The sequence below is a fragment of the Aspergillus alliaceus genome (genome assembly GCF_009176365.1).
Source record: "Aspergillus alliaceus strain CBS 536.65 unplaced genomic scaffold BDW43scaffold_6, whole genome shotgun sequence".
Taxonomy (NCBI): Eukaryota; Fungi; Ascomycota; class Eurotiomycetes; order Eurotiales; family Aspergillaceae; genus Aspergillus; species Aspergillus alliaceus.
In genome coordinates this window covers 440,065-468,005 of record NW_022474689.1, presented here as the reverse complement: position 1 = coordinate 468,005, position 27,941 = coordinate 440,065, and the positions used below count along the sequence as shown (strand labels likewise).

At 49.4% G+C, this 27,941-nt stretch overlaps 9 protein-coding genes across 9 annotated transcripts; 3 read left to right on the top strand and 6 right to left on the bottom strand.

Moving 5' to 3' along the window:
• Positions 1–219: 219 nt before the first annotated feature.
• Positions 220–2,445, top strand: BDW43DRAFT_322647 (putative MFS drug transporter; the record flags this gene model as incomplete). The annotated part of the gene is made up of 7 exons (XM_032049602.1): positions 220–351; positions 408–541; positions 600–1,393; positions 1,450–1,639; positions 1,704–1,769; positions 1,834–1,887; positions 1,948–2,445. The coding sequence occupies 7 exons, from the start codon at positions 220–222 to the stop codon at positions 2,303–2,305; spliced, it is 1,728 nt and encodes a 575-aa protein (XP_031904071.1). The 3' UTR covers positions 2,306–2,445.
• A 47-nt stretch (positions 2,446–2,492) lies between these two features.
• On the bottom strand, positions 2,493–3,044 carry BDW43DRAFT_307510 (oxidoreductase, short-chain dehydrogenase/reductase family; the record flags this gene model as incomplete). Its single annotated transcript, XM_032046260.1, has 1 exon — positions 2,493–3,044. The coding sequence occupies one exon, from the start codon at positions 3,042–3,044 to the stop codon at positions 2,493–2,495; it is 552 nt and encodes a 183-aa protein (XP_031904070.1).
• Positions 3,045–4,712: 1,668 nt separating this feature from the next.
• Positions 4,713–6,581, bottom strand: BDW43DRAFT_264966 (uncharacterized protein). Its single transcript, XM_032040727.1, has one exon. It carries the CDS (start codon positions 5,875–5,877, stop codon positions 4,960–4,962), a length of 918 nt encoding a protein of 305 aa, XP_031904069.1. The 5' UTR covers positions 5,878–6,581; the 3' UTR covers positions 4,713–4,959.
• A 4,135-nt stretch (positions 6,582–10,716) lies between these two features.
• BDW43DRAFT_264962 (uncharacterized protein) lies at positions 10,717–11,587 on the bottom strand. Its single transcript, XM_032040726.1, has one exon. It carries the CDS (start codon positions 11,545–11,547, stop codon positions 10,876–10,878), a length of 672 nt encoding a protein of 223 aa, XP_031904068.1. The 5' UTR covers positions 11,548–11,587; the 3' UTR covers positions 10,717–10,875.
• A 2,203-nt stretch (positions 11,588–13,790) lies between these two features.
• On the top strand, positions 13,791–14,093 carry BDW43DRAFT_307506 (uncharacterized protein; the record flags this gene model as incomplete). The annotated part of the gene is made up of 1 exon (XM_032046259.1): positions 13,791–14,093. The coding sequence occupies one exon, from the start codon at positions 13,791–13,793 to the stop codon at positions 14,091–14,093; it is 303 nt and encodes a 100-aa protein (XP_031904067.1).
• Positions 14,094–15,356: 1,263 nt separating this feature from the next.
• Positions 15,357–18,169, bottom strand: BDW43DRAFT_264961 (E3 ubiquitin-protein ligase). The gene has a single exon (XM_032040725.1). The coding sequence runs from the start codon at positions 17,989–17,991 to the stop codon at positions 15,820–15,822; it is 2,172 nt and encodes a 723-aa protein (XP_031904066.1). The 5' UTR covers positions 17,992–18,169; the 3' UTR covers positions 15,357–15,819.
• Positions 18,170–18,399: 230 nt separating this feature from the next.
• On the bottom strand, positions 18,400–22,125 carry mfp (putative peroxisomal multifunctional beta-oxidation protein (MFP)). The gene is made up of 7 exons (XM_032040724.1): positions 21,536–22,125; positions 21,236–21,463; positions 21,060–21,168; positions 20,914–21,003; positions 20,445–20,832; positions 19,978–20,386; positions 18,400–19,921 (listed from the first exon to the last, which is right to left on the bottom strand). The coding sequence occupies exons 1-7, from the start codon at positions 21,689–21,691 to the stop codon at positions 18,596–18,598; spliced, it is 2,706 nt and encodes a 901-aa protein (XP_031904065.1). The 5' UTR covers positions 21,692–22,125; the 3' UTR covers positions 18,400–18,595.
• Positions 22,126–22,459: 334 nt separating this feature from the next.
• On the top strand, positions 22,460–24,290 carry BDW43DRAFT_202433 (TDA10 family protein). Its single transcript, XM_032039159.1, has 5 exons — positions 22,460–22,934; positions 23,032–23,534; positions 23,601–23,624; positions 23,722–23,837; positions 23,910–24,290. The coding sequence occupies exons 1-5, from the start codon at positions 22,779–22,781 to the stop codon at positions 24,071–24,073; spliced, it is 963 nt and encodes a 320-aa protein (XP_031904064.1). The 5' UTR covers positions 22,460–22,778; the 3' UTR covers positions 24,074–24,290.
• Positions 24,291–24,507: 217 nt separating this feature from the next.
• On the bottom strand, positions 24,508–27,532 carry BDW43DRAFT_297607 (cystathionine beta-lyase STR3; the record flags this gene model as incomplete). Its single annotated transcript, XM_032044423.1, has 4 exons — positions 24,508–25,279; positions 25,337–25,509; positions 26,209–27,249; positions 27,323–27,532. 4 exons carry the CDS (start codon positions 27,530–27,532, stop codon positions 24,508–24,510), a joined length of 2,196 nt encoding a protein of 731 aa, XP_031904063.1.
• Positions 27,533–27,941: the final 409 nt, after the last annotated feature.

Here is a 27,941-nt window from a genome sequence, read left to right as displayed (position 1 = left end):
TATCATTTCTACTACCATAGACTATTTCCTTTTTCCGAAGATGGATCTTGGTTGTCTCCAGTTTGGGATCCGCTCGCTTAGAATTGCCCGTACTATGACTCCGATATAGGCCTGCAGTATCCCTAGTCCTTTAAAGGTTATGTGCGGACTCTCGTTACTATACCTCATTATTCCCGCTTGGAAGTTTCCGACACACATTTGGGCACTACCTCAGGGACAATGGAGAATTCCGAGAAATCCCCAGGCTCGTCAGACTCGTCGGGGACAGCTGTGGTAGAGACAGATGGGGAAACAAAGGCACCTGTCTTCAATGAACAAACAAATTATGTGCCCAAGAGCACGATTATTACAGTAGGTAAAACCAAACATCACTTTAAAAATCTATCGCCAGTTGACCATGCTGTCAGATATTCTTAGCATGTTCGACCGTAGACCTCATAGCCTTGATGGATCAGACGACCTTGGCTGCCAGTTTGTCAATTATAGGAAATGCCTTGCACGCCAGTGATCAATCTTCATGGATATCGGGGGGATACTTTGTGTAAGTGATCAAAATGATTGTAAAATAAACATTTCTACGTGATACTGATGATATATAGCACCTCGACTTGTTTCCAGCTTCTATACGGCCGCCTCTCCGACATCTGGTCTCGCAAACTCGTCCTTTTTGTAGGACTCGGCATATTCTTTATAGGGTCCCTGGCAGCATCACTCGCTCAAACAGCCACGCAGCTTATAGTCTTCCGAGCATTCACAGGCGTAGGCGGTGGCGGATTGATGACCGTGGCTCAAATGATCGTCAGCGACGTAGTGCCACTCCGTGAAAGAGGCAAATACCAGGGTATCCTGGGGGCCGTAGTGGCAATTGCGAACGGAATCGGACCCGTCATCGGTGGAGCCCTGTCTTCCATAAACGAAGATTCATGGAGATGGATTTTCCGACTCAATCTCCCCCTCACGGCGATAACAACCCTCTGTGTGCTGTTCTTCATGCCCCTACGAAAAGTGACGGGAGACTGGAAAATGAAGCTCAAGGCAATTGACTTCTTCGGCGCGTTCCTCGCACTAGGCAGTACAGCTGTTCTCCTGCTAGGCCTTACATGGGGTGGAGGCGAATACGCCTGGAATTCAGCCCATGTCATAGCCACGATTGTCGTAGGGTGTGCTGTGGCTGTTGGGTTCGTGATCTGGCAGTGGAAAGGAGCGGCGTATCCGCTCGTGCCGATGCATATATTCAGGTCTCGGATTGTGGACGGCGCGTGTCTTACTATGTTTATTAATGGATGGAACTTCCTTGTCCAGGTTTATTATATTCCGACATTTTACCAGCTGGTTTTTGGGTACTCGACCGTGAAGGCTGGTGCGATGCTTTTGCCGGTTACTCTCATGCAGAGTATGTCTCTTCTCCAGTGCTATCACTTATATTGCTTTCGCTGATGATGGTATTAGCCCTCAGTAGTACGGTTTCAGGTCTCGTTGTCCATTGGGTCGGTCGATACAGGGAATGTATCCTCTTCGGCTGGGGGATCTGGGCCGTTGGACTAGGTCTGTTCTCAACTCTGGACCAGTCGTCCGGTCTAGGGAAGCAAATTGGATATGGAGTACTAACTGGTATCGGCGTGGGAAATACATTGCAACCGTAAGCTCCCGAAGAATAACAATATGCATAGAAATATCCCGAAACTAACACACTTCCACTTCAGCTCCCTAATAGCCATCCAAGCAGGCGTTGAACGGCGAGACATGGCCGTTGTTACCTCATTTCGAAAGTACGCTAATCACCATTTCATATTAACCAAAGCAGTCAAATACAGATGAGACTAACAAACCCAGCTTCGTAAGGAACCTTGGAGGCACACTCGGCCTCGCCATCGCCGGAACGATTATGTACGTTAACTTAGCCCAACTGAACTATTCACATCCAACTAATCCTTGCTTCACAAACAGTAACAATTTAATTGCAAGCTCAATCTCTTCCTTGAACCTCACAGATTCTGAAACACGGTCCTTCCTGTCTAGTCCTCAGAACTACCTCTCCAAACTTCCTCAACAGGAAGCGGAACGTGCTCGGTCCCTGCTGATCCCGGCGTATAAAAAGGGATTTCGGATTATATTCATTATTTGTGCTGCGTTGGCTGCTTTTGCGTTTGTTTTGGCGTTTTGGCTCATGCCCCAGGTCACATTGAAGCGGGCAGATGACGAGAAGTTGAAGGAGGAGGGAAGAAAAAGAGTTAAGGAAGAAAGGAATGGCGATGAGGAGGCAAATGGAGGGGAGAGAAGGCGATGGACTGGAAAGTTGGTGTGATAGCCTTAGAACGTAGGTGCTAGAAATAATACTAGGGGGCTCTAATATAAGAATTAGAAAGGCAAGAATCACCTGCATTTCACTGTCAGCTATGTTCGCTCTAGAGCTATAATTGTAGCTATAGAGGCTAGGTAACAGCGTCAACGAAATCCACTTTCAGATATGGAAGCCTCGGTCAGATTTCTTCCTAATACTCGAAGCCCTGGCCAACGAGTTTCTCACTCAGCTTCCACAATTTCTCTGCATCAGCCTTGCTCGTGGCCCATGAGGACACTTCTTCCTGGTCCGGGTCCGCAACATGGCAATCACTCAAAAAGGCACTATTGTGCTCCGCAATGCTGGCATCAAAGGCAGCAAAGACGTGCGTCGCAGCGCCCTGGTCCAAGGCTTTTATGAAAAGTTCGTCCATGCCCCACAACCACTTATTCCCGTACACGTTGTCCATTTGCGTAAGATCCGCAGCAGATGAGGCCTGGCCATCAATCCCGTGTGCCGCGAGGTTCGTATAGCATACACCAGGGCACATCGGAAAGGCAAGTAGGCCCCGGCAGCTGGGTTTCTCGGTGAAGGCGAGGCTCATGAGGGTATTGGTAATCCAAGACTGCCCATATACCAGCCACCTCTGGTAGTGCTTGTCGTTGTTGAAACTATGATCCGACCAGCGGATATGCCCTATGCGGTGAACGCCGTTGGAAACCATAATGACTCGCGGGGTCTTGGAGGCTAGAACCTTACTCATGATGGGGTTAGTGAAGAGGAAGTGGCTGAGCTGATTCGTCTGGAATCGGCTTTCGAAGCCGTCGTCCGTCTGCTTGTGGCATGGCCATTATGCCGGCGTTGTTTACCAGGACGTCAATGTGGGGGACGTCGCTTACAGAGTAGACCTGGGGAGCAGCAGTCGAAAAGCGAGTGGTTCCAGGCTCTGCTTTGGTTTGCCATTTTGGAGCATTTCAGTGTTGAGTTTGCAATTGGCAGCACTGCATACTAAGCAGAAAAGAGATTTGAAGGAAGAGAGCCGGCACAGTGTCTTATATAGTCAGCTTCATCTTGGTACTTCTGTATAACTCTGTAGTGGGCCAGGCGGTATATAGTTGAGTTCTACCTTTACTAGGGGTCATAGAAACAAAAGAAAGGGGTTTGAACGTGTCTATCTACTGGATAGCCAGTGGGGCTTACCGGGGCATCTTCGGTAACACACTCAGTTCCTGACAAGAGTGCTATTGGGGTTTTCCAAAGCCACACAGCTGGTACCCTAATAATGCTCCTGCAGAAATCTGTTGACCAACATGGAAGTTCGCATCTGGGTTCCTCCAATGTCGTCTAGGGCTATGGGTCAGCCAGTGGGTCCTCTTCAAGGAAAGCTGGCGCTAGTGTGGCACCCTATATCTACAGCCTTAAGCTTAACATGTAACTAGAATAACGCTTAGTAACACTAGATATATCAAGGAATGTCATGTCTATCAAACGGTACCAATTTTTCAGTGCTTTCAACAAGTGTTTAGCAAGTACGGAGTCGGCATTGTAACATTACTTAAATCAATCCCAATATTTCGTAGAATGATAGGCTATAAGTGATACTATAGACTTATTTGATCTCAGTTTCCGAAATGTACTCTACAATAGCATTTCTCGACACTACCGTCTAAGGCATGCTAAGCCATATTAGCATTATTCGAGTTTATCCACTTCTCGTACTGGAAGACGCGCGCTGCCGCACAATGATGCCCTGAGACAATGAGAATAAAAAGAAACATCGAGATTTCCACCACGGTTTTGTTGATAATATTTACCGGTATACAGGAAGCAAGGGATCATTCGACCCAATCATACATGGTACCAAGACGAGAACTGCGGCTGAATATAACAACCAGCTCAGCAATATGTAGGAAGCACCGTTTGAGTGGTTACTGCGGGAAGTTGTAAATCTAATACGTGCATACATATTGGATTTTCTATTGTCTCTGCCCTATTATCACTAGTGAGCGCTCAGGGCTGTACTCAGTCCTCTAATACTTGAGGGTGCGCATCTTTTTCCATTCGATTGTTGCGTCACTGATCCTGCCGCTCGTGTCCTCATTTGATAAGTGCACTAGACAAGCCTGTAACACTTGCTTAATATATCATATAAAAAACAGCAGTAGCTGTAGTAAAGGGGCTTCAGTCTTGGTCTTTTTCAGGTCAAGAGACATAGTCCAAAAACCAAGGATATAGCAAGAGAATCCATCCGTATGAGAAATGGAGGAGTAAGAACTAACCGCAGCTGCAAGACTGTCAGCCTGTTTACGGCAAGCTGAGTGAAGGCGGCTCACCTGTAACTTGGAGTAATGCAGCTTGCTACTGATCAATTGCCCAAGCTGATCACGCTTTATAATATCGAGGCCGTCTGTGTGGCTGTATATTACATGTAGAATCTGAGGGCCTGGGGAATTGATGCCGAAAATTACCACTTTTGAGGCCAGAAACGGCCGCCTTTCCACCCGAGCGGCAGACTTGCTAGGTAAGATAAAGGTGGATTGTCCTAAAACTGTGAAGCTATCGGCTAGCTAGGAGGGAAATTCATGACTTGCCGGGCCGCAGCCCTCATATTTGACAACAGAGCCAATTTTTCAATAGGAATAAAATGAAGAAGAGCGAGAAAAGGTAGACTAGGTGCTCTAATGTCCGATCTTCTTGAATGCCTCCAAGAAAGCACGTTGATTCTTCTTCACACCCTCATCATGAGCGACTCGATTCCCCTGCCATGCCTTATAGATAAATCGGTACCATGCCTTTTTCTTGCTGGCCATAGCCTTCACCTGCCACTCAATTGCTTCCCAGGACTGAGAGGTTTCCACCAGGGCGAGTGTAAGGTATTGCAGAGGCTTGACATAAGGTCGCCTGATCCCAATAGGAGTTGTATTGATGTCGTAGCTGAGAAGTGATGACCATGTTTTCATGATTAGCTGTTTGTTGGGCATTTTAGCAAGTGCCTGACTTGGGTCAGTATCGAAGACCGATGGGAACTTGAGCCCTATTTGTTCTTTTAAGTAATCTGCCTCATACATAGCTCCGAGTCTGTACGCGGTGATTTCTGTTAATTCCTGCACCTTTTCTTTAGTGTAGCTGGCTCCCTTGAGAACCTGTTTCAGACAATTGTGTAAGCCGATGTTCGGACCGGCATTGTCGGCACCGGGCTGAGAGGCAAAGTATTCATGGGCGAGATATTGTAGCCGTTTGAGTCGCCGTCCGCCTGTTCTAGCCAACTGGCTACTTGGTGGGCATGTGGATGGGGGAACCTGGCGTAGGGACTGCCATTTTTCCTTGTATGACACAAGCGGCAAACCGAGGCGGGCTTGATAGCTTAACTCCCATTCGTCGTTTTCCGCAGAGAAATAAATCTGCTGGGTATCACCAAGCATCCCCATCCCCTTCACACAGTCATATACAGACTTCGCAAGCTGTATATATGTCAGGTGTTCCATCTTCTGTTTGATTTCATTCTCAGCGTCTACTAGACAGCGCAGCACTGCAGAGGCGGCTAAGCTGCCGCTGGCCCGTCCAACACTTCCACTGAGAGGCCATGATGAAGACATATCGTCCGGCCCTGCTGCTGCGATTGCTGTTGCGTTGAGCTGCTGCTGTCCTATATCGGGAAGCACTAGCCAACCACCGGAGTAACATGAGGTGGTGAAGAGGGTAACTTGGGACCTGTTTTGCAGCACTCGGCACAAGTCGCCTATACGAAGGATCGACCCTCCAACCTCAACGCCATATTCCGAGGTTCCATGACCGAATATTAACAGCACAAGCTGTTCTCCAAGGAGGGCTGCCTCAGCAGCTTGTTCTTGAAGAGTGTTTAGGTATTGCTCAAGAAGGATGTCTCTAGGCACAACCCGTAAATTTCCAGCCTCCAATATACCTGGGAGCCTCTGGCTGTCAAGCACCGCCCGATGGTCACCTTCTGAATCGCCATGGAGGTATTCATGGTACTTGGCGACTAGGGTTCCGGGGTCTTCACAAGTTAACCAGATTTGGTTAGGTGCTAGTGATAATTGTACGTTTAGCAGAGAGCAAATAGTAGCAGGATCGGGACACACGCACGTCGAGGGAATGCCGGGGATAAGAGATAATGGAACAAGTAGAAATCTGATATAAACCACCCATCTTCACTTGGACTGGCAATATCTCCTATGTCCGTTGTGCCAAGCAGGGCTAGGACGCGATGGCGCGGTGGGAGGTCTGGGGGACAATGCGTAAGAAACTCGCGACCAACAAGCTCCTGCTTAGTCCCGTGGCGGCCTATAACATGGAAATCGGAAAGTTCAGCCAGACAGATAGTGGAGGCCATTGCGAAGTACACAGCTTAGGGTTCCGGTTGGATGAACTAGGAGTGGTGGGGCCGTAATGTGAAGAGACTAAGTTGTGGGTCAGATGATGTTGCGATGATTCGATGATAAATGACAAAACGTAATTAGTAAGTGAGATACGTATGTATGTAAGCGAGTTAGACAATATATTATAACCACTATGGGACACTCTCGGGGCACCATAATTAGAAACTAAGATAAAGTACGGAGTAGTACCTGCATGTCTTAGTATCCAAAATCCCCAGCCTCTTCCAAGGCACCACCTAGCAAGTAGATACTAATATAGTAGTACTACGTATAGTATATTTTGCTAGTTCAACCTTGCCTCAGTAACAGGCGCATTAGGGGGCTAAACCAAAATTGGCAGAGCTAACCCGATACAGTAATTACTAGGTCCGCTGTTTACATCTTCAATGTTCTCTAGTGTATCTACATATCGATCCTATCAAAGGGAATATTGAGAGGGAAGTTTGGCTATAATTTCAGTGAAAGGGTATTCGAGTGCCGTGACATGGAGCTGTCCGCCAACAATAGTCCAAATAGCTAAGGTGACAAGGGGCGTTCAGTTAGATGAGTCAAGTTTTTCGAAGAAGCAACGGTTTATATCATAACTCCAAGAATGTACGACGGAATGCAGACAGGGTATTTCAGTAACACCACGCGTGGTAGTATGTCAAAGTGCGTCATGCTAATATGGGTGCACCAATTTTTGAATACGGCAGATGTAGAAGGCACTCTGGGATCATGAAGATATACTGTGCCTAAGTCAACATCCTCACTGCACCGAGGTACGAATACAATATCAAGTCCCGGATTACTATAGACGAATGATTGCTGTCTACATAATGTCTTTAGGGAGTACCGTGTTCCTTCAATTTTCTTTAAACATGCGCAGAACCTATGCTATCCGTGCGAGCTATACTCACCTTTCTAACCGACGAGAGTAGGATTCCCGTTGTTACTGAGAACAGAGCCCTCCCCAACGCTACTCTTCATTTAGCCTGTACACAGATTCATATATCTTCTGGCAATGGAACTTGTCAAACTGTTTGTTTATCATCGTGCTGCTGATATCAAGTGAGTGTGGCGCTGATATACATACAATAGGCTGTAGAAACTCCGGAACCGCATCGCTCGTTCTGATAAAGCTGGACGTTAAGAGGGAGAGTCGGGGGTGATAGGTGACTGTTATTGAAATGATGTAGTCGCCGAGGATTATTGATATTGTTGGGAAGATATTCTATCGAAATTGAACACTTCACATGAAGCCTTAAACCTTCCCCGTCCTTATGTGAGAGCCAACCACGCAGCATGGAGAGGTAGGGTTGGTAAACATGATCGTAGTCATGCCCGTAAGATAACTATTTTGGAGATACATAGCGATCTGAGTCTTTTCGGTCAGCCCAGGATCGCCAAACATAAGGCTACTGTGCTTCGTCGCACAGATCGTGTTCCGAGTGTTTCCTTCTTGGAAACACAATTCGCATAACTAAGGTTGAACAGAAGGTGAGCAAAGGAATACTAGAGAACAAAAGGAAAACCATACAACAGCCGGCGTGTGGCTGCCGCCTTGGGAACGAGAGAGTGAGGCCGTTTTTGAGTCTCGTTGAGTGCACAATAAATGGACTTTAGGCAGCACTCGTCAGATATCTTAACAAACTTGATGTATAAAATTAGATATTGCACTGGGGTAAATAATTAAAGAATCGCGTGGCCACAGGACATCCTATTTTCCATCCATCCCCCAGAACGCGTAGCCCATATGTACACATTAATCCGAAACCATAAATGGTACCTCTCTAGCACAGAGATATTTGATACACCGTAGGGGCATCTCCCGCAGTATCCTCATGCTAAAGGTACCTTCGCTTACCTTCACTCTGCGAGAGCAGCCCGTAGGTCTCGAGCCTCCTTGAGAAGACTATAGCCGCTTTCTAGAATCATTTCGCACCCCTTGATGAGCTTATTGATGACGGCTTGCGCCGAAGGGCTCTGTGCATCTGCTCTGACCAACTTTTTGAACTTAGATATCTGCTGCTCCAACTGCTTGAAGCTCTGAAATGATTCCGCTTCCAGAGGAGTCGATTGACTACCGGGCGGTGAAAGGAGGTTCTGCAGATTACCAGGCTGCCCCCTTACAGCGTCGGGATTCGCTGAAAGCGATCCCGTTTCTGCGCTGGGTTTCCCGGCGATGATCGAGTTATAGATCCGTCGAGAATATCTTCGTCGAGCGTAGATTGATTTCAGCTCTTCTCGCCTTTTAATAAAGTTGTACACCCAACTTCCACCAACAGTCTGGATTGGCGTTGTCCCGTGGTTGGCGAGAAGGGTGTTGGCCATTTCTTTGATGTGCGACCGCGAGGGGGGAGTTGCATGTTGTTCAACTGATGATCGTATCCATTGTACTAGCAAATCCTCATCCTCTGAGAGTAATTTATGGCAATTCGCGCGCTTTTGGGAGCGGCAAGTAACCCCGTTCAGCCTGTTGCGTAGGGTTGTTGAAGGCACCGCATATTTACGAGCTGCCTCACGTATGGAAGAGAGCTCCCCATTTTTGATAGCCGAAACTGCTAATAGCATTTTTCTTTCCCTCTCTCCTGAGTCCATTGAATTTTGGCCTCGTGTGGGCGGCATGGCTGCTGCGTGCGCTGCTTGCAGCTTCGAGGAAGGTGGTTAATCGTAGATGTGATGTGCCGCATGTAAAGGTGGGCGGCTTCCAATTATGTACAAAGGTGTCACATGACAGCTAATTTTCGAACCGCAGCGGGTATCCATGTAGATACTTACCCAGATGAGAAACAAGTAAATGAGTCTTCGAAGCCTTTCATGTGTACAGTTCCTTTACTGTAGGCCGATCTTCCTTTTCTATTCGTACCTTTGACCTCCGCCTGCTTGCAAACGAGTACAAGAATGTTTATGTTAGGATGTAAGGGGGAACCTCCCTAGCAGGGGCATGACTTTTTCACTATTCCTGGTACAGTGCACTATCTGATCATTACGAATTATTTGATCAGGCAGGTGCTAAACTATAAACATTTTGCAAAAGCATTGGTCTGATCGATTGGACTGCTGTAGTGCTTGTACACTTTCTATTAGTTCCCGGGTGAAAGAATGCACCACCACAAAAATTATTTACTACGTACGACAAACTATCACATATATATAGCAAAATCAATCACATTTCCCTAATGTATACGCGATTTTAGGCACGCTGAATAGAGATGGTAGAAGCCTATGCATCAGTGCTAGTACAGAGACCCAGTCTAATTTGCAAAGCAAATGGCTACTCATTCAAAGGAAGTTTCGGTGTGCGAATAACAAGCTAGAGTATATCATTGTGAAATACCAATAACAGAAACCGATACCAGACATATGTTCAAATTACGGTGACAGGCATTATCTTCTTTGCATTTATGCAGATTGTAGCATTGTCCCAAGGAGAAGAAAGAAATTTGGTGAGATTCAGCAATTAGGGCTCGGATTCCAGGTCATGGTTTACATACCGCACGTCGAGCAAGAAGTGAAGAAGTATTAGACTTCGGGCGCGCTTCAGGTAAGCAAGATAACTAGAGAATGAAGGCAAAACGAAAATGATAAGGGCGAAACGTGTGCATAAAAATTGGAAACAAGCGAAAAACATACAACAGCCGGGATTCCGCTGGTGGTCATCCACCCAACAACTGAACGGCCGGCGTGTGGCACGATTTCCCGTTCATTAGTGCAATATAAATTGGCTACAATCGTTGCCTGTCAGTCTCGACAGAGCGCATCAGTCCACTGGACAAGCATTCCAGGATCCTTCGTTCTCTAGATCGTCGTAAACACCGTTATATACTCCTTTCCCTTTGACGCTCCCCGGACTGAGTGCCTTCCGACTTCTCTACGCCCTGTATATCTTCTCTACCAGGTCGTTCAGTGTTTGTTTACACGGTCGTTATTTTCGGGCCCCAAAATTCTTCATGGGTGGGAGGCCAAATTGGTCGACTAGCTTTCTACTCAACTACCCAACATAATAACTAGTACAGCAGAGGTCTTGGATGAAGCCCCTTGCGGAAAAGAAGAAGGTTGAACCCAACATACATATGTCTTCCACTCTATCCTATGTTTATACGCTATGCTGAGAGACTGACCATTGAGGCGATTGAAGCCGATAGCCTGCGATGTGCACCCATGTACTAAAGCGCGGCCAGGATCACCCCCCTCCATATTGAGGTGCAAAACCGCTCACCATCCTAAGCTTTCCGTCGGCGTCGGCGTGGACATACCCATAAAACCTAGCGGCACCGCCTCTTTTGTCTCCGGTATTCCCCCTCCGTCTCCATCGCCAGTAGGCGTCGGGGTGGACACACTCACCGTCCCATCCAATATCGGCACCAAAGTAACAGCGGGAATATACCAACTATGATCACAGTCCTCCCACTTGGGATCAATCTGCGTCACCTCGTCGGGCATATCAATAAAAGGCAAATAATCATTCCGAATCATTGTACAAGCAGGATCATACACGCGACACTGTGACCCACCAAAATACTGCGGCCAGGGGATCAAGGGTTGCGTATAGTTTCCTACTGTCTGGGGAAGAAATTCTGCAAAGTTAAATGGATATACTGTTCCACGGATAGGGTAACGCGCGTTTCTGTGTCCCCTTCGCGAGGTGATGGCTGTGGGGTGCACCGAAACCATTTTATTCTGGTGGTATTCACCGCATTGGCCGCCGTGGCGGCCGTTGCTCCAGGCGTAAATAAATGTGAAGAAAATATAAGCCCTGGGTGAGACAAGAGTTTGACTACCTAACATTGCTGTATTTGGACCGTCACCCGTAGGTGTAGCTGGGATTGTGGTCCCGTTTTGAGCGCATACATCACCACTGGCAGTTGTAACAGGCCAGTAGAACATTGTTGCTGTATCGGGGAGAAAATGGCAACTTCCACACCCATCGGGCTGGGGGGGGGGGGGGGGGGGGGGGGGGGGGGGGGGGGGGGGGGGGGGGGGGAGAGAGGGGGGGTCTGTCACGCGTAGTCCTGGCTAGGTACTCGAGTATCTTATACCGTGTGTCCACAGCCCAGTGCTCACGCTGGCCGAGTTCTATCAAATCCGTCTTTCTAAGCAGAGCGGATGCCCTCTGATCAATTCAGCCCAAAAATTCGGCACTCGGCTTAATTGTTGTCTCCATTGGCCCGGGTTTCACCTGCGGGAACATGTAGGGTGATTCGAGGAACAGGGATGCGATAGGCTGGAAGGGTGGGCCCGAATGCATGAAACCCTAGGGCGGGGAATCGTACTCAATGGGATATGGTTTGCTGATTTGCAGGGATAGTTAGGAGTCGAGAAGCACCTTGCTAAGCGATTTTTGCTAAAGGTGTCCAGAAGCGTCGATTACGTTTAGTTTATTTATCATTTTCTGTCTTGTGCCTGAACTTAACTGGGACAAAGGAAGTCGGTTACTGCAGCTACTGTGATTATTCACAATCTACAGTTTATGCATGAATAAGAATCAGTTTAAGATAAGATAAGCCGCACTCTACTTGTGAACAAGTGCTGGTCATTAATGCGAATTAAAACATTTCAATCAATCAAATGTGGGGACAAGGTTACAGGGTCTAGACCATGCTCCCGTGCGCATCTTTCAAGGCTATGCAGGGGTAGGGGTCTAGTTTCTGTAGCTTTGGCATGATAGAGAACCTCCGTAAGGCTTGGCTAGTGTTGTCCGTGGAGTTGCGAGGCATATTGTTCTTACTACGGGCTAAGTTTACCCTCTTTCCCTTCAAGAACGTATTGTACCGAAGCAACCTCATAATTCTCTCCCCCCGCCCCCCCCCTCCTCCCCTGTCATTTTCCCGGACAGTTGGCGGGTTCTAGGTTGAATAGGGTTAAGGGAGGTGCACGCACTACCCCGAGCTTACTTAGAGATGGCATGGGTTGACAACTAGTTGGCGATAGCCCAGATTCACCAGCAAACCCCTCTAGGCTTCAATAGCGTGTGGACCTTTCAATCTATGGCCGCTTACTTCGGAGCGAACTGCCAAGACAAACATGGCTCTGCAGGAGAGACTGATTTCAGTCTAGCGTCTCGTCACCCATTCCACGAATCGGAATTCCTACGGGCCGCACCGAGTGAACCTTATAGACATAATGCTTGTTCTAAGATACTTTACTCGGCTGTCTGATATATGTATACTACGGTTACATGCTAGTGCCTAGACGCCTGTGGGAAGCCTACATGAGGAGTTACCGGTGACTGCCTAATAATGAAAAGATATGACTCTGACGCCCAGAAGCCAAGAACACCTACCCCGTTGGATATAATGACTTCCATTCTAGATTTGCCGGTTTCCTTACGGAAACTTAAAGATACCACAGTTTTTGCACACATCAGCTGTGCATGCTTTCAGCCACAGAGTTCATTTCGGCGATATCCGCGTCCTTGCGCACGCTCTTCCCCATTTACTGTATTTACTCCTATTAAGTTCATACGTAACCATCACGTACGCCAACTGGGTTTGTCGATGTCCCCGAGCGGGTATGAGATTAGGTTGGGAAGCAGTGCTTCCTACAGGAATACATCATATGAGGTTACCACAGCCATATGGCAATCAATCTAGCTAGCTCAGCGCTTCCGCCCCCCAATTAGCCCACCAACATTCTACGTGCACTATTACTCCCAACACTGGGGTGGCGTTTATAACTAGGACGGCGGCATTGCACGGGGGTGGGTAGCGAAGTAGTCCGCATATATATAGCTGTCAATGCTGGCTGGTGCTTGAACTTGCTGCAAAGTCGCAAGGCTCCTATTTCACTTCTATAGCCTTCTTTTATTGTCTGGGTTAAAGGTCCGTCTGTATACCCCTTCCTCATACTTATATTTTCCAGGCACTATCCCTGGTAACCAGGACTATCCAAGTCTACAAACATATCCTGTCTAGCCTTACTGGATCATTATTCAAAAAATAGATCATGCTATCCGCCGAAGGCAATTGTAACTGTGGCTTGATTTCTGTGAATCTCAAGAATCGACCTGTCGAACCTGGCTGAAAGTGGAATCAGACTTGAAAGACCTTCCGGGGTGAAGTATTCCGTCTTCCGACTCATGATTGGAGTAGACCATTTCCTCTCCAGCAGATTTTGCAGCTGCTTTCGGAATGCGACAAGCTCGGCCATGTTACTGGTACTACGAGACGCACGTCGATCTAGAATGCGATGTAGGCTCTGGCTTCCACCAAACCGACAGCTGGGAGAGCTGGCAGCTTCTGAATTTCTACCAGCACTTGTTCAAGCTTCCAGGTTTCGATTCTGGAGCAATGGCGGCAGCAAAGAAGAGCCACGAAAGCGGGGCTCTTGAGCGGCACATTGACACTTCGGTTCCAGATATGAGACGGATTGCTCGAACTTGTCGTATGAAGAACCGTGGAGGTTTTCGTTCTGGAATGAATATTGAAGTTTGAAAAGTTCATCTAGTGTGACAACAAATCAGGTAAGCCCAAAAAGTAATCGTCCTGCGAGCGTCAAGCTAACGTACCCTAAAAAATAATATGTTGTCAATAGCACTACTGCAACTAGTGCAACCGATGCAGACGATGATGAGACAGCATAAAGACGCTACTGAGAATGCACATGGCACAATGCGGTTGCACGGGCGACCGAATTTACCCATGTCTGACTATGTGATGAAGATTGTTGATCATCGACACCCTAGCTATACTGTAGATCAACGCTGTTCACAATGTATGGGAAACTCCAGTTCAAGACCGATACAGTGAAATGCGAGAAAGAGCTCCAGAAAACGGGAGGGAAAGTGAGCAAATAAAGGCTCTATGGTTAATATATGATAGCGAGTACCTACCAGAAATTACCTATTGCATGATAAGCCTATCTTGAAATTGCTCTACCTTGACATAACCCGCAGGGAAACCAGACCCGGATCTCTTATTATGATGAGCTCCATAACAGAACCCGCCGAGCACGACACTCCGCTAGCAAACTTTTCTACTAGATCAGGCCGGAGACCTAGTTTCAAGTCTTTCCGGTGTTGGCTCTTCTTGCCGTAAAGTGGTGAGAAAATGGCTAGATTATGTAGTTAGGGAGGTCGGACACGAATCAATCATGAAACCGCTTTCGAGAAGGTAAGCCCGAAGAGCCTGATTAATTAAGCTACTAGCGTATTGCACACTTAATATATACTAGGAATGTCTTTTCTATTTGCAGATCGGTATCCTTCATGAGTAGCCAACTGCTAGTGATGATCCTATGGATTTAAATACATCGAACTCAAAATCACTCTATGCCAGTCAGGAACGTCCCGAATTCAGTTTCCGTTGAAATTGAAAAACGCCCACTCGGGTCTCCTTAACTAAACTCAATATGAAGCGTACTTTGGAGCCATTAATGACAGTTCTGCATGGCAAATGTACAGTGCAATTGAGCGGGCATGTTGACTGAGCGGCGCTCAGTTGTTCTGCCACCACGAACTCCTTCAGTTTGATCCACGGTCCTGTAATCTTGGAGCAGAAAGAAAGCGGACGAAACAGCAAAAATAAGAAGTTCTCGGTTATATTCCGAAAGAAATATCCCGCTATAGCTGTTCAGAGATGGTGTAACTTGCCGGATTCATTTCTTGTTTGGTCAGTACTCCAAATTTTTACAAGGTTCAACTTCTATGTCTAAAGGGGGCCACCATGGCCGGTCGGAATTTCTGAGAGAGAATATTGGGCGCGAATTCATGCGTGAAGAAGGGAGTATTCAAAGAGCTGGCTGTTAAGTACTCCGTAGTTATGTAGAGATATATATCTAAGCATCCCCACAGCAGTTTCTTCTCATAAGCCAAAGCCGTAAATAAGTTAAGAGCTTCTGATCACTACTAAACCTTTACTAATAAATACTTAATACACCTCTAACAACAGTATGCTATCCTCAAAGAGCCCTTTGGTAAGAGAGAGTTGTATTGTAGTCAGTAGATGACCCAGGTATATTAATCCAATTAAGAAGAGAGTCTCCTCGAAAGCCACAAGCCAAAGGAACGTCATGTCTCGTCACATCATCAGAACAAACCAAGCAGCAATGCAACGAGTCCTGTTTCACCCTGTTGCCCGAACGCCAATATTAAAACATGATCTAAGAAAAGTAAAGGGCGGAAAGAAGAAAGAGAAAATCCCCAAAAGGGCACGAAAAGATTTAGATCTCTTCTATAACAACCACCCGTTCCACGATCCAATCCACGAAGGCCTGGCCTTCCATCTTCCATCGGCCCTCATGCCATACTTCACCCAGCCAGTAGGTCAAGGGCCTGTCTTGACCCGGTAGAGACATTCCATAGGCGGACTTGTTCTGTTTGGAGAACGATTTGTTGACTTGGACGGATCCGACGCCGATGCCGGCCATGCCTTGCCGCATACGCCATTCACGTTCGGCTTTCTCGCCCGCACGACGTGCCACTGCTTCTTCGTCTTCATCTTGGTATAACTCGCATTTATTGCATTCGGAGCATCGGGACCCCGGGTTGATGCGGAAATGCTCGCAGAAATGCTTGTATCCCTCCGGCTCTTCGAATTCTTCATCATCGAGGTTAACCTCGTCATCCATCTCGCCCGCAGGATTAATGTTTTCCTGCCGACGCTGTCTAGGACGGAGCAATTGCGGGGCTTTCGATGGAGGGCTAAGGCCCTTGCGACAGAGATAACACATGGAGTACCCGCAGACGCAGGTTAGCTTATTGCAGCCGGAGGATTTGACGAAAGACAGGCCGCAACGGGGACAAGTGCGCTTCACCGCAGCGGTGCGAGCAGCCTCGACCGTAGCCCGAAGATCAAGTAAGAGTGGCTCAAAGCAGACATGCGGGTCACGCCATGCTTTCTGGCATGTTATACAACTGACGCGTTGACACAGGGGATTCGAGCAGGTGAATCTCTTGGGGCGAACCTTAAGACACAGGTTAAGGAAAGAATTGCGCAAAAGCTTCTGCACAGCAGAAGGGTCTAGGATATAAAGGATGATCACGGGGATGGCGAGCAAGGGCACCAAGTCTAGGAGCAGGATAGTCAGAAGAACCGTAGAGATGACCCCATCCCGGCGAAACCGCCAGGTGATCCCCTTGGCGGAGGGATGATATGCCGAATCGACCTCAGCATATGAGCAGAAAGGACAATGAATGAGCTTCAGCTGAGACTTGAGCAGCGCCTCCGAAGCCAGCCGAGCCTCAAACTTCATATAGGTCTCAGTGCCCCCCTTATCAAGGAGAATAGCGCGCTTAACAACTTCCGGATGCAAGCTCCCGTTACACCCATCATGAGCAAACGGCGTCAAACACCTCACCGTTGACCTCCCCACATCAACAGACTTGCCCCAACCCTGACCAAAGAGCGCCTCCTGAACTGTCCGCCGAATACAAGCATAGCAAATAACATGCATATTCTCCGAGCATGTCGAAATCCGCTCAAACGTCACATCCGCCAAACAACACTCACACTCATAAATCGCCTCTGCCGCCTTCGCCTCCCGCTCATTCAACTCCTCCGCCAACCAGCGGTCCCTCTCCTCCCCTTCCTCTCTCCTCCCCCTAAGCAACGGCTCCAACAAAAACACCCTCAACTCTTCATCCAACTCCCTACACCCCGTCTCCTTCAAGAACGGCACCAGCTCCCCACCCTCAGACGATGACCTCCGCCACAAAACCAAAGGACTCTGACTCTCCTCACACTCCCCACCCTTCTCCCTCCCCCTCTTCCTCCAGCTCGGCAAAAAACTACTAAAAGTAGCCCGCCACGTCTTCCTCGAAAGCTCCCTGAGTATCGGCCTCGCCCTCCCGTAACAAAAATTCACCTCCGCCAACACCCCATCCACCGTACTCTTACTCAGCCCACCAAACTCCTTCACCAGCGTCCCCCTCACCGCACTCTTATACTCGGGCGCCCGGAACCGCTCATCGACCGGCACAACACCACCCCCACCGTGGAGTAGGGCGTTGTCGTCAGCACCACCATCGCCGGGAACATTCCAGCGGCCGGCGACCCATTCTTCTTTGTGGCGGAGGAGTTGCTCGACGCAGACGTGGAGGCGGCTTTGGCCGTCGAAGCGGAGAAGGAGTTCGCGGAAGACTTCGACTTTGATGTCAGGGAAGATGTGGGCGAGGGTTTCGAGGGCGCTGTTTAGTTCTTCTTGTTCTTGTTCTTGGGTTTGGATTTGGGGGATTAGGCGTGACCGGGAGGGGATGTTGAAGGGGTTGTTGCGGAGGGCTTCGGTGATGGTTGCTGAGGGGGTTGTGTCGCTGGGGGCGGTTGTTGATGTTTTTGGTGTTGGTGTTGGCGTTGGGGGTTTGGAGAAGCTAGGGACAGGTAGCGAGAGGACCATCGTTAATGTCGATGGGGGAGGGTCTGCTACATGGTCGGCCGGGTGGCGGATGGTGAGTTGGATTTTTAGGGGGGTTCAGTTAGGCGCGGTGAGGATTTGCGCCAGAGATAGAAAAGGAGTTGTGTAGCCTAGAGATGAATAACAGAGAGAGATTGTGGTGGAGTTGGAGGAGTCACCGGTTGATTGCGTGAATGAAGGTGTGTCAAGATGTGAATAATGATGGGTGGTATTTGTCGATACGGTTACATTACAGTACAGTACCCGACGGCCGGTCGGGTTCGATTGAGAAAACACCGAGTATGAGTTGAGGTACATCCACACATTAACATAAATTGTACAATCAATGCATGCAACTCTACAATCTAATAATATCTACGATAGATGCTATTACTAAGATATACTACGTTATTTTTCAAGATTCGATTTCAATCACATTGACCCTTTTCATCACTCTTACATCCTCACATAGATGCAGACATTTAATGAAAAAATAGTAAACACATAAGATTGCTGAGTTAGAAGCAAAAAGAATCGTAAAATCTATGTACACAATTTGATTCCATCATTTTGCCATCGTGCAAGAAGCACTTTCATCCATTATAATTTACAGTTTAGCCTTGGCGCCTTCCAACAGCTCAACACCTGCACCGCTAATAGCGGGCTTGCCGGTCTCCACAACCGTGGTCTGGAACAGGACAGTGTTGCCCTCCTTCCACATCTCGGTCTTCAGGGTCTGACCGGGCAGCACAACGCCAGCGAAGCGCACCTTGATGTTCTTGTAGGCACCGAACTTGCTGTACACGTGCTTGCCGGAGACACCCAGGGAGCACAGGCCGTGCAGGATGGGAGTCTTGAAGCCGCCCACCTTGCTGAAGTCGGGGTCGATATGGAGAGGGTTGCGGTCACCGTTGAGACGGTACAGGGCAGCCTGGTCTTCGGAGGTCTTCTCCTCGACAACAGCATCCGGCTTGCGCTGAGGAGTCTTGTAAGCCGCGATGGCTCCCTTGGGGCGGGCGGCGGTGGGCTTGGGGGATCCGCCGAAGCCGCCACTGCCACGGATGAAAACAGTAGATTCGTTGTAGAAGAGGTCCTCTCCCGTCTTGGCGTCCTTGGTGGTGAAGCCGGCGACCACGAGAGCAGCATTGCCCTTGTCGACGACGTCAATGAGCTTGGGGAAAGTAAGGGTCTTGGCCTCGGTGGGGATTGGGAATTTGCGGATTTCCATGTACTGTTCACCATGGAGCAACATCATAGGAGAGAAGTTCTTGACAATGTCGTCCATGTTGTAAGGCACAGCGGTGTTGAACCAAGGGACCACACCGAAGGTAGGGAGGGCCTGGAAGTGTTCGTTGTTCTCGTACACGAACGGCAGGTCGGTGCGCTTGGCACCCAAGCTGAGGTTGTAGAGGATAACGTCGCGGTCGGCATAGTCAAAGGCAGTCCCGTCCGTGGTGGCCTGCTTAGCCTTCTCGATGTTGGCCAGGATGTCGTTGCCACCCTCCGAGGCACCGTCGCTACGGTTGCCCATGTTGGCCATGACCTTCTCAGCACCAGCCTGGCTATCCTCAGGGTGGTCCGCACGTCCATCATCGAAGTCGGTGATCTGCTTCCAGTTCTTGACAACCTCCTCGGGGGTCAACTTCACGTCCACAGGGAATCCGTGGCCGCCCGAACGCTGCCAGCGAGTGCAAGAGAACCAACCGCTGCCGCACTCGTACAAGCCCTTGGTGCCGGATCCGGGGACCATATCCGAGGAGAGAAGCACCACAAGGGGAGCAACGTAGTCGGGCTTGAAGGCCTGGACCATCTCCTCAGGCATGATAGTGCGGGTCATGTTGGTACCGGCGTTGGGAGCAATGGTGTTGACCTTGATGTTGTATTTGGCGCCCTCGAGAGCGAGGGTCCGGGACATACCAAGGATGCCGAGTTTCTGGAAACGATTAAATTAGCATTAGGTTACACAGAGTGTATCGGAGGAACCCATACCGCCGCGGCGTAGTTTGCCTGTCCGAAGTTGCCGTAGATACCGCTGGTGCTTGTGGTGTTGACGATACGGCCATACTTTTGCTTCAGCATGTAAGGCCAGGCAGCCTTGGTAACCTTGTAGGTACCACGGAGATGGACGTTGATGACGGGGTTCCACAGGTCATCGTTCATGTTAGTGAAGGCCTTGTCACGCAGGATGCCGGCGTTGTTGACGAGAATATCGATGCGTCCGAAGGCATCGATGGCAGACTTGACGACGGCGTCACCATCCTCGCAAGAAGCCTTGTTACCGACAGCCTTTCCGCCCATCTTCTTGATTTCCTGAACAACGGGCTCGGGGTCAACCAGGTCATTGACCACCACAGCGGCTCCCAACTTAGCAAACAGCAGACAGTAAGCGCGGCCAAGGCTATGCAATTGTCAACAAAAAACAGAATTATCCCAAGAGTCGTGTGCAGAGTACATACCCATTACCACCACCAGTGACAAGAGCAACCTTGCCCTTGAAGTCAGGCTCCTGGCCTGGCTGTGCGCTAGGCGTCTTCAAGCCATCCTCCAAGAGAGCCATGAAGTCGGCGGGGCCAGTTGGGTAGCTGGGCTTAGAGAAGTCGTTGACATCGTTCCACTTCCGAGCGATAGCGCCGGGGGTCAAGGAATCGTCCGTCTTCAGCAGGGCACCCTTAGCCCGCTCCCAGCGCAGCTTGGCCGCATGGCCACCGCCAACTTCATAAATCCCACCAGTCTCGGTTGTGTTAGAGGAGTGTACCAACGCGGCAACCAAGGGAACAACCCATTCGGGCTTCAGGTTCTCCAGGACATCTGGGGGCATCATGGTGGCTGTCATACGGCTAGCAGCTGTTCTGAGTCAGCATTCAAGACGACGCAACTTTATAGACTGCCATTTTTTTTGCCATTTTTTTTTTTTTTTTTACATACCGATAGGTGCAATAGCATTGGCAATGATGTTGTACTTAGCGCCCTCCTTGGCAAGAGTCTCGGTGAAACCGACCTGACCGAGCTTTGCCGCTGAGTATCCTGTTAGCCTCGAGATCCATAAACGGGCTTGATTTGTAGGTACTCACCAGAGTAGTTAGCCTGGCCAAAGTTACCGAAGAGACCAGCAGCCGAAGCAGTGTTGATGACACGACCATACTTCTGTTTCCGGAAATGAGGCCATGCGGCTCTTGCGCACTAATCGAGAGTGGTCGGTCAGTCCTGCTGAACACCCCAAAAGCTGGGCTATGCGTCATTTTCCTACCTTGTATGCACCGTAGGTGTGAACTCTGGTAATGAGGTCCCAGTCCTGGTCCTTCATGTTCTTAAAGCTGACATCCCGGAGGATCCCGGCGTTGTTGATGAGGATATCAATGCGGCCGAAGTTCTTGATGGCGGTATCAATGATGGCATCACCGTTCTCTACGCTGTCATAGTTGGCGACAGCCTTGCCTCCGGCAGCACGGATTTCGTCCACGACCACATCGGCAGCCTGCATTACAACGTCGATGTTTTTAGTAACCGGTCATCGGGTGGTGCATGTGACTGTGAAGTGGAGGTATACCTTTGAAGACTTCCCCTCACCGGCGTGGGAACCACCCAAGTCGTTCACAACGACATTTGCGCCTCTCGAAGCAAAGAAGGTGGCATAGGCTTTACCCAAGCCACCGCCGGCTCCGGTCACGACGACGGTTTGGTTGTCAAAGCGCAGCTCGGACATCTTGCACGGGTATATACAAAAACAAAAGGAAAGAAACAGCAAACGGCGAGAATGTGAGTAGTTTAATTATTCCAGACGTGCCTCCACACACGATCGTTTAATAGGGGGTTGAGCAAGGAGCGGAGGATAGAGGAAAGTAATCAAAAGGTGAATGAAACAATTGAAGGAGGTCAGTAGTAAGTTTAAGTATGAGGGGGGGAAGCTGGGGGAGAGCAGAGTTGAAGAAGGCCGTGGATCTGGGGGAGCAAGTGGGCGGTCGCAGAGCTCGGCAAGGACGCTATTGGGATTGGGAACCTCGGCATCTTTTGTTTGCTCTGAAGCTCGGAGGTTCCCTTTCCATGCGCCAAGTGGGATCTGGCCTGGCAGATGGTTCTTGTTCACATGCCGATGTTATTAACCCTACCCTTTTTCTTGACTTTCTTTTTTTTTTTTTTATGGGTTCCATATAATACCATCTCTCGTCTGGTGATTTCCTGTCCGGATCTTCGTTCTATATGGGACTGCGATCCATGAGTCTGACAACGAATCACCAAAACACCGGGTGTAATCGATAGTGATGTTGTACTCTGTCCTCCGTCCTGTAATTAATTGTATGGCAATTTCCACTGCCCGACGCTAAGCTATGCATCAACGGTGATTATGTAAGGATGGGCATTCAAGCATCAGTTACATTCTTATGAACACGCTATTCCTGTTCAAGTACTTCAGTCACGTGGATGCTCTATTCATGTGATGCCCCGACGTCATCATCACGTGGATCCCATGTTCAGTAATCGAATTAGAGAAATAATAGAGAGTCAACATGAAAGAACCCCTTCGGTCCCTATAAATGATATCTTTTATGTTCCTATGTACGATGAGACGACTGAAGTTGAATCGCCTAGTCCAAGGCTAATCCATCAGCCACAACCTTTGTCCCGCAGCGAGCGTCCGGACCTTCGAATCTCCAGCTTTCTCCGCTTCGGCACACCTCCGATGATTGGAGCACCACTGAATAAATAAGAATGCCCCTCGACAAACGTAGCGTAGTAATAGCCTCAAACCCCCAAATATCAAACCAAATAACCCAACAATAAAAACAAGCGACATGCCCCCAATCATCGACGACAAATCCCCACACTGCATCCCCTTCCTCCTCTCGCGCCTAAAAGCCCACCAAGAGCGATTCGGCAACGACCCAGCCAACACCCCACCCTTCTTCCTGGGGTTAAACGGCGTCCAAGGCGCCGGGAAGACCGTGCTGGTATGCTATGCAACGCATTGACGGAAATAAGGACCGATGACCCATGTGGAGGAAAACTCTTGTCTAAGGCTTCTAACGATGATCATTGCCGCTCAAGGTCACCACCCTCCAATCGACTCTCCGTTCCCCGCCATACTCCCTCCCCGTCATCACGCTCTCCCTCGACGATCTATACCTCACCCATGAACAACAGGTCGCGCTCGCCAAATCGCACCCGGACAACCCACTCCTCCAGCATCGCGGCCAACCGGGGACCCACGATCTGCCCTTGGCGAAGGAGGTCTTCGAGTCGCTCCGCGCGGGCCGCCCCACGGCTATCCCGCAGTATGATAAATCGGCGTTTGCGGGGCAGGGCGATCGCGTACCCGAGTCGCAGTGGGAGGTAGTAAACGGGGAAGGGGAAGAGAAGATCAAGGTGGTCATTTTCGAGGGATGGTGTGTTGGGTTCCGGGCGTGGGATGATCAGGTCGTCCGGGAGAGGTGTGATAGTGCTGCGATGCGGAGAGAGAGGGGTGGCTACGATGGTCGGTTGGGGTATGTGCCGTTTGAGGCGGTTAAGACGGTCAACGATGCGTTGAGGGAATATGACATGATCACTGAGTGAGTTTGGGCGTTGCATGCAACCCGAGTTGAAGATCCCAAGGGCTGATTGAATCTTGACCACAGCCAGTTAGATGCGTTGATCCATATGTATGCTTCTGTCCCCCGCCCCCCTCCCCCCCTTCCCCCCAAACCGGCGGTTTGGCTGCTACCACTGGTTCAATGTGCAATCTAACCTGGAATGCAGTGATGCGCAAGACCTACATTTCGTCTATGACTGGCGACAGGAACAGGAAAGGACGCTTCGTGCGCTGAAGGGCACGGGCATGACCCCCGAACAGGTCACGCACTTTGTTAACGGCTGTATGTATCCCCCATGCCCCTGCTCGTAGTGTCCAGATTGAAAGTAAAGGATGGTATGGCTCACTAGAGTAGACTATCCCTCATACGAGCTCTTTACCGAAACCCTCAGGGCAGGTACCTTCAGGCCTATCCGTTATACAACGACGGCATCAAGGCCTTCCTCAGGCTGGGAGGGAAGACAGCTTCATTTGGTTGTCGACAAGCACCGGAAAGTGCAAGAGGTTTCTACGATATAGGTTGGTCTGTGTAGATTCAAACTTATGGAGGACGGCCGAATACCGTAAAAACTGCCAAGTATATGCATCATGATCTATAGTCTTATTCAAAGATATTAGTCTAAAAAGGCCACTCGCCACAAGACCAATTCAGTGTAACGTTACCAACTCTATTTCTACCAATTGTCTGTGCAGATTCCTGGCCACATATATACTGAATATCGACGGACATGACCAGCAAGTAGATCAACCATCTTGCTAGTCATGACGAGAAACAAATAGATGTCGTAACACGTAGATCTAGTCTGTACCCAACGCCAACTTGACAACAAAACGCCGGTGCCAACAAAACAATTGAGGAGTGGAGAGTAAATTATTAGAGACGCAAGATAGCCAAAGCATTAAGGCCAATAGCGAGGCAGTGATGTGAGAACGGAAGGATGTGCGGAGAGCGATCAACTTTCCCTCCGCTCCAGAAATTGCATCATAGTGGCTCTTAGCCGAACGTTAGCCACTCCACCTACACCGTATGCAGGTACGATCTTCCCCATCCGGGCAAAGCAGCTGGGGACATAGTCCCGTCGGATACGCGATACACGCTCGCGCCATCCTAACCCTCCCGGTGGTTGCCGGTTATACAAATCCAAACCGAGCAGGTGCATCGGTGTGCTGGCAAATTGCATGAGGGCCGGACAGGAGAATTGAGCGATCGCTGCCTTCATTCCGGGCGTGGATGCAATGTAATCGGGGATTGACGGCGCTATCAGGGTAGGGACGTTGAAGGATGCGAAGATGGTGATACTATCACGGAGACAGAAGAGGCCATATGAGATCTTAGGTACTTTGGCGGCGCCGGATGGGTGACAAGACGCTGGCGGAGATGCTGTCTGCGCAGGAGCCGAAGAGGGCGATGAAGTAGGCTTGGGTGAAGCGCCAAATATCCGGGCGAACTTGGCATCCTTGTACACGCAGATTCCCATGTTTACCGTTGTCGTGGCGAGAAACTTGGCCGTGCCGGCAAATACGGCGGAGTATGGTTGATTGCGCATAGTGGACGAGACCGTGTCAATGACATTGGCGGTCAAATACGTCGATGTGTAAAGGGTATATATAAGGAGGAAGGGAGTGCTGAGGAAGAAGCCCGCTGGATGAGTAGCCATCGACCGAAAACCCGATGTGATAGTTTGTCGAATGGGTACGCCTTTGGCCGCCTTCTCGATAATAGCACTATAACGCATTCTAAATCAGTCGACTGGCGAAAGAAGAGCTAATTTGGAAGCTTACCGATCAATAACGGTGATTACCGGGCACGTCAAAGCTCCAGCCGTGGCAGCGCTGGCGATATCCACGCCGACTCGCGCACCGAGGCGGTTGGTATTCCACGTGGATGTTGGCCGCTCAGCGACAGCTTGCATGGGAAGAGCCCCATCAGAAGAGAGTACATTTCGAGTCATAGTCTACAATAGCGCAGAAGAGCAAGAAAGGATACGATCAATTCTAAGAGTCAACAATAAAACAAGCACAAGGGAGGCGACTCCTGCAGACACCGGCAGGATGATAGTCGCAAAGGAGAAAAACAAGATCAAGCACAGAAACTGGTGTAACGAAGATTACCAAGACATCCTGACGACGTAAAATTAGGACGGCTGAGATGAGATCACATCTCACTTAGCGAGCGTAAGGGGGGAAAAGCAATATGCTGACTCGCTGATTGCATCGCGGACGAGAATAGACCGGCCGATACAGGACTCGGAAAGCCTCCGGTGCCGGCCGATCGATCACCCGCGGATATACATTTACGGCATACAGAAAGGCATTCTGTTAGCCCAACCCGTTTTTACAGCAGTACTCAAACTTTGGAAAAGCTGACCCCATGGAATACCTTTTCTTTTATCCAGCATCTTTATGCACTTTGTACAAGAAAATATTCAGAAATAACAGAGGCTCCGAACGCCGCATAGATGTATCACCCGACACATGTTCACGCACTTAAATTTTCCATCAAAACAACGCAGGCACATTATGTGTACGTAAATCAGTTGTTGGCCGTGTTCGCTTGGAAATCATCCAAGGTCAGGTTGACGGCTCCGGCTTGTACCAGCTACAGATATGCATTAGACCAGAAACATACGGCGAAATCATAATGACCGACTTACCGCCCTTGTTAGATCATCGATCAGATCATCTACATCTTCGATTCCCACGCACAGCCGGATCAGGTCTTCCGGCATGGCTCGCTCCTCGCGCGTCTTCGCATCGATACTAGCGTGGCTCATCCGACAGGGCATGCTGATCAAACTATTCACGCAGCCGAAGCTAACGCTGATAGCCCACAGCTTGGCGCTCTCAACAATACGCTCACTCACACTCACATCCCCTGTCTCAAATGACAGCACAGCACCAGCCCCACGGGCCATCGAATGGTGGAGATCATATTGAGGGTGCGACTGCAGCCCAGGGTACCGAACTTTGAACCCGTGGGATTCGAGGAACTCCGCGATACGTTGTGCGTTGGCTTGCTGCTGGTCCATTCGTACCTTGAGGGTCTTCACTCCACGCATCAATAGCCAAGAGTCGAAAGGTGATAGCCCGCAGCCAGAGGCATTGATGGGGAAGAACAACCGTTCGCCAAGAGCCAAGTCATTTACAGCGATCACACCGGCCATGAGATCGTGATGACCCGACAGGTACTTCGTCCCACTCTCATAGACAATGTCTGCGCCCAATTCGAGAGGATTGAGCAATATGGACATCATTGTGTTGTCGACAGCCACAAGGCAAGAAGGGTTGATTTCGTGTGCGGCGGACGCAATCTGGGGTATATCGACGACCTTGATGAGTGGGTTGGTGGGCGTCTCCAGTAGCACCATGGCTGTTTTCTCGCTCAGCACCTCCCGGACCTTTTCTGGTTGAGTCGTATCAACATGGTGGACAATGATACCACCATTAGTCGACAGGTATTTAAGGAGACGGTGGGTACCGCCATAAAGGTCGTCGCCGGTCACCACTTCGTCACCAGGGCGAAGCAATCGAGTGATGACATCCATTGCTGCCATGCCGGAGGAAACAGCCAATGTACGCTGAGCAGACATGACCTTGGCTAAGTGGCGTTCAAGGTGGGTTCTAGTCGGGTTGCCGGAACGAGTATAATCATACTCTCCGCCTCCACTACCGGATGTCTGCTTGAAAGTGGCGCTCTGAAGGCATTGGTTAGTACTATAAGCGTTTCCATAACTTGCTTTCTTCTGTTCTAGGTCAGGTGGGCGGTACCTGGTAGATGGGGACGCTACTAGCATTGTACTGGTCACCGCTTTCAGTATACACCAGTTCTGTAGCAATTGCATAGCGCTTTCGGGCATGAGGACTGGAAGGAGCCGGCGATGGAGGAAGATTGTGGCCTTCGATATCTACGCTGGGAAACGCCTTTTTCGCAGGATTGCTTGATGATGCCGCGGGCGCGGCACCGGAAGAAGCCGACATCGCTGCGGGGGTGGAGAGAGAAGGGAAAGGACGGAGAGGATAATAGAAGACTTAGAAGCGAGAGAATTAAGATGCTTTGGGGAAAGAAGTATAGGGATATAAAGAAAAAAAAATCTCCCCACGATGTTTAACCAAAGAAATGGAAGAATGAATGAAAGGAAGAGAAGAAAGATAAAAATAATATTGATTGTTCCCCGGAAGAGTCATCGAGAAGCGCCCCGTCCTCCATTCCACAGACTTGTTACCGTAGCAGGAAAGGACGGGCTCCCCACCGCCCATCTATCATTGGCTGGACCGCACAAGTGTCGATTTCGTCATTCGCCGCCTGAGGCAGCAACATGAGTTTTGTTTGCTTTCCATATCAGTAGTACTAGATTGTCCCTCAGTATGTACAAGAGCTCCTCCAAAG

Excerpts from the sequence above, each read along its gene's own strand:
- BDW43DRAFT_264961 (XM_032040725.1), bottom strand. The coding sequence starts at position 17,991 with ATGGTCCTCTCGCTACCTGTCCCTAGCTTCTCCAAACCCCCAACGCCA.
- BDW43DRAFT_202433 (XM_032039159.1), top strand. The coding sequence starts at position 22,779 with ATGCCCCCAATCATCGACGACAAATCCCCACACTGCATCCCCTTCCTC. Across the intron at positions 22,935-23,031 it reads GCGCCGGGAAGACCGTGCTG|GTCACCACCCTCCAATCGAC; the intron begins GTATGCTATGCA and ends TTGCCGCTCAAG. Across the intron at positions 23,838-23,909 it reads CACGCACTTTGTTAACGGCT|ACTATCCCTCATACGAGCTC; the intron begins GTATGTATCCCC and ends TCACTAGAGTAG.
- mfp (XM_032040724.1), bottom strand. The coding sequence starts at position 21,691 with ATGTCCGAGCTGCGCTTTGACAACCAAACCGTCGTCGTGACCGGAGCC. Across the intron at positions 21,004-21,059 it reads TGGCCAGGCTAACTACTCTG|CGGCAAAGCTCGGTCAGGTC; the intron begins GTGAGTACCTAC and ends CAGGATACTCAG. Across the intron at positions 20,833-20,913 it reads CAATGCTATTGCACCTATCG|CTGCTAGCCGTATGACAGCC; the intron begins GTATGTAAAAAA and ends GACTCAGAACAG.
- BDW43DRAFT_264962 (XM_032040726.1), bottom strand. The coding sequence starts at position 11,547 with ATGTTCTACTGGCCTGTTACAACTGCCAGTGGTGATGTATGCGCTCAA.
- BDW43DRAFT_264966 (XM_032040727.1), bottom strand. The coding sequence starts at position 5,877 with ATGTCTTCATCATGGCCTCTCAGTGGAAGTGTTGGACGGGCCAGCGGC.